Source organism: Panthera onca, chromosome F2 (assembly GCF_046562875.1).
Source record: "Panthera onca isolate mPanOnc1 chromosome F2, mPanOnc1 haplotype 2, whole genome shotgun sequence".
NCBI classification, from domain to species: Eukaryota; Metazoa; Chordata; class Mammalia; order Carnivora; family Felidae; genus Panthera; species Panthera onca.
The window spans coordinates 60,066,041-60,077,502 of NC_138356.1; the positions used below are offsets into that span (position 1 = coordinate 60,066,041).

At 39.2% G+C, this 11,462-nt stretch overlaps 1 protein-coding gene across 3 annotated transcripts in view; it reads right to left on the reverse strand.

Annotated features, from left to right (window-relative positions):
• The window catches only part of TRPS1 (transcriptional repressor GATA binding 1), a 257,738-nt gene extending 246,892 nt beyond the window's left edge, over positions 1–10,846 (reverse strand). For 2 of the 3 annotated variants that reach the window (XM_060611181.3, XM_060611177.3), the window contains exon 1: positions 10,326–10,846. Coding sequence is in view for 1 of the 3 variants with exons in the window: in XM_060611180.3 (XP_060467163.2) it covers positions 9,642–9,651 (10 nt within the window). In the remaining 2 variants the exon portion in view is untranslated. Of the gene's footprint in view, positions 1–9,641; positions 10,260–10,325 lie in introns of those variants that run through there. The other variant, XM_060611180.3, reaches the window with a different exon arrangement.
• Between the last annotated feature and the right edge of the window lie 616 nt (positions 10,847–11,462).

An 11,462-nucleotide genomic window follows, 5' to 3' on the forward strand; every position in this document is an offset into this window, starting at 1 on the left:
TCACATATTGCAATAGTTCCTTACTTATGTTAAATGGATTGTATAGTATCTAAATCTCTCTTCTGTTCAGATATAGATATATGCCTATATATCCATATATATCTTTTTAGATAGAAACTGAACATGACACAAACAAAAAGAAGGAAAACCTACTTACACTCATATCTACCCCCCTATTTTTCCATTTCTATTCATTATTGGTCTCATCTTTAAATGTTTATTACTGCCAATGATATATTGAATTATTCAGGGAGTGTGAAGAGCATGGAAGCACATGCTTAAACATTAACAATGATGTACTGAACTCTTCTGAAGTAAAAATACATAAGTACACACAAATATGTGTAACACTAAAGAGTTAAACGTCTGACCAAGTGAACATGCAATCACATATATTTGTACATAAAATGTGTGCATGATGATTTTTACTGTCAGCCTAAAATCTTACAAGTGATGGTTTTCTTACTTAAAGTTTATCAGAAGACAAAAAGTAAAATGTAAATAATTAGGACACTCTTTCAAGAACATAAATTGCCTTAAGAACGGGACATTTAAAAGTAGGATAAACAGTTATGGGATAGAGAGTTAAATAAACAGTTCACAGAAATTGAGGTCTAGATGACAGTGAGTTTCTTATAGTAATTTACCACATCTTACGTTCAATGGATGTAATACAAATTTGTTGTAAATGCAAAGGAGAAACAACTCTTAGGATCTGTTTATAAGTTACAGAATATAAGGCTTCATATTACTCCTTATTTGGATGCAATTGCTTACACTGGCCACTTGTACTCAGTTATTCTCTAAAACTTACCTAAGTTTGCAGAACAGAGGTGAAAAATTTGCAATCTTTAAATAGAGTATACTTCCAATAATAAGTTAAAGATGATACTAAATATAATCACTTGTGTTTTTCCAATTCATAATTAAGTCGATTTATTAACATAAAAATTCGGCTTCCAGATACAGTAAATACTGATTTTAAAGGACCTCAGAGGTACACCCACTAAGTGTTGATAAAGAATTATTAATAATTCAACAATTAGGCTAATATGGACTGAGAAAAATTAGTAACATGAGCCTTGATTAAATATATATATATATATATCTATCTATATATATATATATATATAGATAGATATATATACGTAAATGGATTGTACAGTATCTAAATCTCTCTTCTGTTCATATATATACACATATATATATATATATGTGTATATATATGTGTATATATATATGTAAAACCAGTCTTAATTCATCAGTTGAATGGTATTTTTAAAAATTAAAGTGAGATTCCCTTTCAAAAAAATTTAATGGCGTCATAAAGTAAAGTTGAAACAGAACTCAAAATCTCTTTCAGGAACTTTCATATGTTCTCAACTACTTAATAGTATTGAGAGAATAACTGGCTGATGTAACTACGTCTACATTTTTCAGAGCTAAAGATGATGCCTGGTTAATGACATCACAGAGAAGTCACAAGTAGAAGTTGGTTTTTAATTTGTTTTGCCAATCGTGCTCTCATTTCAGAACCAAAATTATAATTAAATTAACCTTCAAAAAGGTGTTGGGATGCATCAAGTAATTAAAATGGATATTACAAAGGCTAAAATCATGTAAATAAATATGTGATACGTTAAAATTCCATTCAGTGCCTGTAAGGCAAAACATTCTATACGAATGAGAAAACAGATATGTGTATGTACATGTATGCACTAAGTTCACATGAAGGCACAGATTCACAGGCTGCATTTGGGCACAGCTCAGAAAAAATAAAGCTAAAGCTAGATTAGTAATGCCTGACCCCTTTGCACATGAGGTGTATCACAAAATAGAGAAAATAGATTCCACAAACTAACTTCTGCCCTATATATTTACACTATTTATAGATGTCTCTGATCGCAGACATAATATGTACTTCTATAAGGAAAAATTGCAAGAGTGTTTCACATGAATTCACTGAAAGCCATGTCGTAGAATCTAATCAAGAAGCACATGTTATATTAGGAGTATCTGTTGACGAAAGTTTCACAAATTCTATCCAAATTCTACAAGTAAAAAAGCTCTGAGGCTTTGAAATATTTTTCATATATTTTTTCTACAGCTAAAATATATTTAGTGTCAAAACAGCAGTTGTAGTGTATCTATCATCCCATACTGGGTTTATTCTTGGTTATTATAATACTCAATTTAATAATATAATATTAATGTTTTCTAAAGCTTGGAACATATACATTAGATACTGTGAATACATTTATTATTCTTCATAATACTATACTACTTACTATCACAAATACTAAGTAACAGATAAAGCAATTATAAATGCAAATAGAAGAACTACGCTCCCTTTAAATAAAGGAAAAAAGAAACAGAATATGAACTATGGACACTTGTATATTTCCTTCTAACACTATCTACTATAGGAGACTTAAATAGCTGACAATGAGTCACTGTTTATTCAAATGTTAAATAAACTGAATATATGTTAGCTTCTGACTTCGAAGTTTTTGGAACATTTTCCAGAGCCTATTTTGACTGTGTCAATTACCTAGATACCAAAGTTGTTGTATTGTGTTGCTTGACGAAATAGGACATACAGCAACCCTCAAAACCAGTACTGCAAGCCTGGCAAATAGCATCACATTTGGGTGACGCACAGAATCCATCACCCTAGGGAAAAAAAGCATTGGGTCACAGTACGGAGTCTTTACATTTTCCATATTATTTCTACATAACGTTTTGGGACAGAAGTACAAACTATAAAGTGCCATCCCATAAAAAGATGTATTCGGAAACAGCACTGTCACTTAACTGCTCCTCTCAGCAGAAATGGGACTTCTAAAAAATTTTTCTTCAAAAGCATTTCTTAACAATGCACCGAAAGGTGGCATTTTGATTTATAGCTTTTCGTCATTTTTTAAATTTCCTAGTAAATTCAGAGTAGATAGAAGTATGCTAATGATGGCTTCATTAAGGTTAGACTCCATACCCATCTCAAACTTCTAGACTTTATGAAGTAGATCATGTAACTCCTTAAAAGATTCATGTTAAAAGGGCAGAGTTAATGGTTTCACATTATTAGAATCTACCATCAAGGTGTATCCATGTACTATCAGTCCATGTACATTCATACATAAAACACACCCATAACAGCATGCACATACCAGCAATAATTTGAACACAGTGTAGTTATCATGGATACTTCAAGCACTTGCAGACCTTTACAATGCTAGGCTTCCTCTCACATTAGAGGTATCCTATTAATAACTACCAAAAAAAATTACATAAAGCAAAATATGTTACCTTAGTTCAAACAATAGTGTAGTTCATTGTACAACAGAAAGTGTCATCCTTAACCGCTCAGGAACCAGATAGTGGTGGATTCTTGGGAGCAGAAGTGGTGCGGAATGGTTTGAGGCAAAACTGAAACATATTGTTTAAGGAAACCTTAAGGGGAGGGGATCATATGCGCAATTGATGGATTTTTTTTTCTATCATCTCCCACAAAGCCTCTCCAACCCCTCCCCACCACTGAACAGTAAACAAACTGCTGATATCAAAGCACTGCTGCTCCAAACACCACCCTCCGCCTTTTTTCCTTCTTGCTACACTTTATTACTGTTCACTCAGTTTTGAAGCAATAAACCAACATTCATTAAATAAAAATGCAATCACAGAGAAACCAGTAACTTTAAATTTCTGTTTGAAAACTCGATGAAACATAAAGTAAGACTTACTCTGAGACACTCTCACCATGCTGATGTGAACAACTCCTAGCTTCAGTTCCTAAGGTCTTCCCTGACAAATCCGTAAGTAAAGAAGTAGTTACCAGAGAAACAGTGCCCCTGATGTGGACTAAAGTCTTAGCTCTCACAAGAAAAACTGAGAAAGACATAAGTCAGGTTAAGTCAAAACTGTCAAATGTCTACGCGGAGAGCCCTTCAACTTCCCTGAATATGAGGAATGCTTTTTGTAAGTGTAAAAAACATAAGAGACAGTTTAAGGTATCTCCGTGATACCTAAGTTCAATATGTATTATTTTTAAAATGTGCTCTGTGTAACAACAACAACAACTCTCAACTACAAAAACTCTTAAAACAAATTTGGGGTTAAAAGCCAAGTCTAAGACAAGTACCCATAAGATTTAAACCTTAAGAACGATTCACACAAGAAATGTCGATACTCCGTTCTGCCCCACCAAATGGGGTGGAGGGCCCCACTTCTGGATGGAGTGTCTTTCCCCAAGGAAGGAAAAACTGGCACAAATCTTTTTGCCCTCTGAAAAGATTTTCCTACTTGCCAGCTTCTGAAGTTGCCCTGATGCCAATCAACATCACCAAGATGTCCCTTAACTGGAGAAAGTTCTATTTGCCTGTGTAAGATCAGGAAGAGAGTAAAGGACTAATTTAAAAAAAAAAAAAAAAAAAGAAAAAGTAAACTAAAAACACTGTGTGATAAATAGGGTTAAAATATTATCATCTAAAATTGTGAGAATAAAAGAACCACCGGTAGAAACAAACTGAACCTTAAAATTAACGCTTTCAATCTAAAAATATATTTTTGTAAAGTTTCATCTATTTTCCTTCCTCCGCACATAAAAATGATTAATGTCACAATTAAACTTCCACATTTCAGGCTCTTGCTAACAGGTGTAGCATTCTTTATATAAACACATCCATTGACCTGTCGCCATTGATAATCTTAATTAATTCATCTCAATTGAAACAAAAACAAATTTTTTTCCAAATAAGAAAGAAATAACGCAACACAAATACCCACTCTCCCCAAAACCCAAAAACTGTTTAAGTTACGGTAACCTGAAATGCACCAGCCATCACAGAGAGCAATTGGAGAAATCCAGCAGTGCTCAGCAGGAAAGATTTTTAATAACAGATTGAAAAACAAGAATAAAAATAACTACATCAACAGAGCCTTTCTTCCTCAGGCCACAAGCCCGTTCTTACTTGAACTTTTTTTTTTTTAAAAAAATGGCATTTTGGCCACTAAAACCAATCCAGAACATTATTAAAAGTTAAAAGCTACCAATTACTTCTGTCTGTTCTTTTAAAGCAAAGTTTGGCATTACGTCAGTTGGTTTAAAGAAAACAAGAAAGAGAGAAAGAGTAGGAGAGAAAGTTTCCTGCTTGTATAAACTAAACCACCAGGGAAGGTGTCTAGCCACTTGTAAAGTATTTACTGCAGGTTTTTAAAGAGCTAGAAACGTTTTAAAAATTAAAAGTTTTCTTTCTTATTTTTAACGAAACATGCTTAGGAACAAAAGGCGTACCCTTAGTGTCTTCTTGGGGGTCTTTTGATATTATTTGTATTTTAATTACAGCTTTGAATCAGAAAATGATTCCCAATGATGCTTCACATTCGAAGTGCATAGCTAATTGCATCTTTGCTTTTGCTACTTGGATTTGTGTGTGCTCTTGGAAAAAACAAAAAACAAAAAAAGGGGGGTGGGGGGGAGTGACAAAAAGTAGACATTTTGCTACTGTAACAGCTACTCCAGCTACCGCGACAAGTCATGCTTCTTCCTGAACTCTTAACAATTCAAATAATTTTCATCCATAGGTCCTTCCCCAAATTCAGCAAAGAGGTCTCTTTAAGCCCAAAGATCTATTTCTAAACTAAATCTGGTTCTACGTTACTATACCCACCAGAGAACCAAACGAAAGACCAGTGAGTTTGGTTCCCAGGCATCTGAAACGCACAGTAACACAATACTAGAGCTGACCATAGGAGCAGCATTAAAGACATTATTAGTAAAGGTCATATATAATTAATCAAATATCCTATACAAATAAACAAATAGCCTTCGACCCACTGACACTTGAGGAGAAAATTTTAAAAGTGGTTATTCCCTCTGCAGCACTGTTTGCTACTGAACGGTAGTATAAAACAACAGTTGGCATTTTAGCATATTTACTTTAATCCACTGGTTAAAGCTTGTAGGAGATAAATAATTTTGATGATTATTAAAAAAACTCTGCTTAATTTTTTTCAAGGGGAATCACTGCAAAGAGCATTAGCCTTCTGTACACATGACAATTACAAGGAACTTCAGAGAATTAGATGAGATTCCTACTTGGCAAGGGCTAGAAGTTTCTTCACATTTCACCTAAGGGGAACTGTGCAATTCCATAAATTGTAAACCTATTATAGTAAGAAAGAATTCATTACTTTCTGTATGATGATATCAAAAGACATAGTTATCATATAAAGTAAAACCAAGTCTAGATATGCTGTCATTAATTTCCCCAAATTTCATTAAATAATAAATAAAGTAGATAAATGAGTAAACAAGACTCAGAATTAGTTATCAATGGCATTAGTAGTTATAACCAGCAAAACGGGGAGAGAAAGAAACCTGTTACCTGAAAGCTTGACCAAGGATGAACAACAGACAGCAAGTCCATAAGACCTGCCTGTTTTTATCAAATTGATTGTAACTTGTGAGCTATTTGGGACAGAACTGTCTCAGTTTATAGTTTTCTGTGCCTGCCAAAAACAGATGCAGACTACCACACTAGCTGTCCTGCGGAAACTAAATTAAGCAAAGGCAAATACCAAGTGGAAAGTTGTCAGTCTGTTGAATGAATGGCTTCATTTTACACACCAGAGAATATCTTAATAAGAATATGTTTTAATGTGCACCAGTCACTTTATTTTAAGTGCATCGCTTATTTCAAAAATACTAATTTTCCCTTTAAATCAATTGTAAACACCTGCCCATAACGTTCTTAAAGTCTATTTTTGTTTTCTACACAATAGCATAATGTTATTACATTATTATTTGCTACCAAAAGGGGTAGTGAAAGAAAAATATTTTTCTAGATTATATGCATTATTAAAAAACATTTAAAGTCCAGTTATCAATATTTGTACAGATTGCAAAATCAAAAAAAATTCTAGCTCAAAAACAATTTGCCACAAGTCTTTCTAAAAATTTCAGTAATGTTTATTTACTTCCACAAAGAAGGTAAGAAAACAGTTTATTAAAACTTAACACCCTTTGGCATGTCTTTAGAGGAATGTGCAGATTATTAACTGCAAACTGTGTTCTTCCTTTCTTTCTGTCTGTCTCTATACACACACACACACACACACACACACTCACCAAATAATAATACCAGTAATAGAAACATCATTGAAATACTAAGATCTTAAAAGCAGCTTTTCCACAGATGCATTCATTTCCCTGTTTTGAAGTTTCTCCTTATGAATGAAGATTCCCTTATGTGTATTACAGGAGGACCTATACTCTGGAAATCAGAGTAAACTCAGGAGGAGTATGTGACTTAAAAGAAAAGTAAAAATAATACTGAAAACGTCGAAGAGGCATGTGTAACTCACTCACGATTAGCACACGATTATGGATTCTAACCTCTTTTCAAGTAAAAATTTTATTAAATCGTTTAGAATATTAATCATCAGAATGCTGAGCTCTAAAATCAACTCAGACCTCACAACTACTATGACATTCTTCTCTTTACTTTTAATGTTACCTTTCACAGACAAAGGACAACATCTAAATAGCAGCAGACCCTTACAGCGTGGAGAATTCAAAGGAGTGACAAACTTTTTTGTAAGGAACTTGCGATGTTCCACCATTTATTTGGAGAGTGTCAGACTCGGTTGTTATGTGTGGGAAAAGTATTCTACACACAATATATCCTAACATATAATAGATATATTGGGAAGCTGTAAACATCAACTCACTCATGGTAAACAATACTCGGCCAACAGTGTATCAATGAAGCTGCGGAATGCCTCGCATTTAGAGAAATCAAGTCATAATGGGGCATTAAAACTTTATCCCCCCCGTCAGGAGTTTTATTTTCAGGTTGTTCATATTAAAAAATAATCATCAAACTTTAGCACGTTTGTGGCCCGGTATATTTAAATCAATCTAGAGATGTTTTCATCCAGGGGTATAGCTTTAAAAGGAAGTTATGAAATCTGAGGAGAGATAAGCTCTAAGAACAATATGTTTGACTTGTTAAGATTAAGCATGTCATTAATAAACTTTCACTTAAAGGTAAAAAAAAAAAATCTTCCAAACGTTGGTATCATTTCCAGACTGTCCTGTCAGCATCACAACTTACAGGAAACGCTTCATCTTCCCATACAAACCCTGTATTTATTCACAGCCCTGGCATACTTGGGGAAAGCAAAAAAAAAAAAAAAAAAGCCCACACCATTTTAGAGCTACTTTGCTTTTTTACATTAAGCGGTGGAATATCTGAGAAAGCGTTCTAAGCAAATGAGCAGCATGTAAGAAACTTCACAGCAGTGAGCTCAGAAACTTTCATTCTCATTTTGTCCACGTCAAGAACTGGCCGCCCGCATTACTTTCCTTTGCTGCCCCTTGCATTTTTAACTCTGGCAGCCTTTTCTAAATGATCAACTTTTCCTAAAACCAGCAGGAAAGTAACATGATGCCAGCAAGATCCATAGGTTTTAACTTAAGAGCTGGTGGGCTTTGAAGTAGTGGTTAGAAGGTTCCTATTTTATTTTTGCTTTGAACAATCATATTTTAGCCAACAACCAGGCCTAGAATTATCATTTCTTTGTAATTTTGTCTCCGGCCCTATCTGTATGTTCTCTTTGTACTTATTTTTCCTCTTGGACCCCTCCCTCTTCACCTGGTGCATTTACAAAAGTTCAATGAATCTACAAAAGTTCAATGAATCGGCCCAACTTCTCTGCGATTTAACTTCTCCGCTAAGCTTCTCACTTCACTTACCTCATTTAAAACTCTAGCCGTGATTTTCCAAAATAGAATAAGGATGAACATTCTATCATAATTTTGATTCATCAATTAAGATCCATCGCTCTTACTCAAAAACTTTCATAGTATCAACTCTGAGGCCTAAAAAGATATGAGGAAGTAAAGCAAGACCTAAAATTTAATCAGCCCAAGATTCCCTCTGAAACCCACCAGTCCTACTCGCCTTCTAACTTAAATTGCTTTAGAGTCTTCGGGCCATAAAACAGTTACTGACCTCCCTGGGGAAAGGGGGAAACACCACCATCTCACACAGGTACTAACAAAAAAGCTTTCCCAGCCACAAAAACAGCTTTGCACTTCAAACAGCTCCCACCTCCGCCTCACCCTCAAATTATTCATGGGGTCCTATAATCCTGGAGTTATTTGAAGGGACAGCGGTGTTTGCCTTGGCCTTTCAAAGATGCGTTTCTCTGGAACCCAAACAGGAACTAGACAGAAGGCGAAGCGCCCGTCCCCTGGATGTCCCACCGCTGTCAGGCACTTAATCACCGTCCAGTGTCCGCTGACCCGCGACACATGGCGCATCATCCGCACCGCAGAGGAAGTCTGCCCCTTCCTCAGCCCCTACGGAAACGCCTGGTCTGAAAGGCCCTGCCACATGGCACCGACAGGGCACAGACCCTTCAGCCGAGCTTCCCTGAGCCGCGCAGAGGCGGGTGCACCAGGGGATGCGACACCCTCCTTCTCCAGCCCAGCTGGGCCTTTAAGGCAAAAAGTTTGAAGCCTGGTTTTGCAAACTCTTCAAAGCCAACGCCAGTCCGGTGCTGTTTTCCTACTTTGGGGACCCCACGAAGGCCCCTCTCTGAGACCCTCCCGACCCTCCCAAGTTCGCCCAACTTACTACTCTGCATGCTGGTGCCTAGTCTGCTCCCAGCTTGTCAGGAGCCCCAGAAAACTTGCAGCGGCAGCGGTGGCGGCGGCGGCGGCGGCGGCGGCCCCTCGGGTCCAACCACCTCCAGCTCCTCCGCTGCGCCCGGTAGGAGAGAATTAAAATCAGCCAGAAAGAGACAGCGAGGGGGAGTGGGACTGCGAGGGGGGAGGGGGCACCGGCCTGAAACTTCTTTTTTTGGCAAATGGGGATTTGTTTTTCCTCCTCCCTGGCGGCTGAACTTGACCCTCCTGACTCCAAGGGCTACTGCAGTTTGAAGTCGCTCGTTTCTAAGACTCAGTTGTCTCAGACCCACCAAAAGGAGAAGAGCAAGGGGGGGAAAGAGAGCAGAAGAGAAGAAAGAAAGAAAGAAATCACACGCGCAAAAAGGAAGAAAGAAAATGCATGTGAAACCCGAGAAGCCTGCGCTTGGCTTTCTGCACACTCTCCCTCTGCTTTTTTTTTTTTTTTTTTTTTTTTTTTTTTTCAAAGAAAGTCACTTTTAATTCCCAGGGCTCCCCGCTCGCGATCGCCCACATTTTGCGCACACACGCGCGGACGCAGCACTCGCGTCGCGGCGCCCCGGGCCCGGCCGAGGGGCGCCCGCGCCCCCCGCCGCCCCCCGCCGCCCCGCGGCCCGCCCGGGCCCCTCCTTACCTGTTGATTAATCGTCAAGAACACCCTCGGCAGCCCGAAAGATGGTGGCGCGGCGGCCAGAGCCATGAACCGTCTTCTGTTGTTTGCAGAGTTGATCTTGGATTATTGGGGGGGAGGGGGGGGAGAAAAAGGTCTTTCCTGCCTCCCCCCCTTTCCCTTCCCTCCCCCCCTTTATAAAAAAAAAAGAGAGAGAGAGAAAGAGGGAGAGAGAGAAAGAGAAAGGAAATAGAGCAAGGATGTGCCCGGTGCCGGGTGGGAGAGGGGAGGGGGTGTTGTTTTTTGTTTAAAAAAAAAAAAAATAGGAAGGCGAGAGAGCGATCGAGAGGGCGCGGGGTCTGGAGAAACGAGCAGCACCAAAAAGAGGACGCTTGAGATTGCAGTGAGATCGGGTCTTTATCAGAAATGTTATCGCTTGTCAGGACCTCAGTCTCCGCGCATTACGTCAGTTTCAAGACACCAACACTATTAATATCAAAGGAGCCTTCGCGGAGGAAAGCGCCACCCCAGACCGAGCTCCCTTAAAGAGACAGCGCGCGTCCCCGCGCCGCCGCCGCCGCCGCCGCCGCCGCCGCCCCGCCCGGCTCCGAGCACCCGCCGCCGCCGCCGCCCGCCGGGACCGGCCCCGGCCGCGGCGAGCCGGCTGCGCGAGAACTTCGCCCGAGTCGGAGCGCCGCAAATGAGAGCTGCGCGGTGCCGGGACCCGGCTACCTTCCCGCCCCGCCTCTCCCCCCTCCTCCTCCCCCACCCCCATGTGTGAACGTGCGGGCTGGAAACCGAGGAAAAAACCGAAAGCTTTAGGAATAATGTGATAAAGACGAGGACCTACCTTGGGGGGGTGGGGGGGGGGCAGGTGGGGGCCAGTGCGTGGCGGCCAAACCGATGGTACCAGAACACCCGGAGATGCTATCATGAACAATCAAAAGAACTCTAAAAGTGCTTTTTACCTTTTCGGATGTTACTTTCCCTTCTCCCTCCCAATTAAACGACGCAGAATTGTGTGTGTGTGTGTGTGTGTGTGTGTGTGTGTGTGTGTGTGTGTTCGCGGCCCTTCCCCCGCCCCTTTTCTAGGACTGGAAGAAGTCTTAGGACACCTAGTCGGTGGTCAGTGTTTCCCATGCATTTGATGGCGAGAGGGCT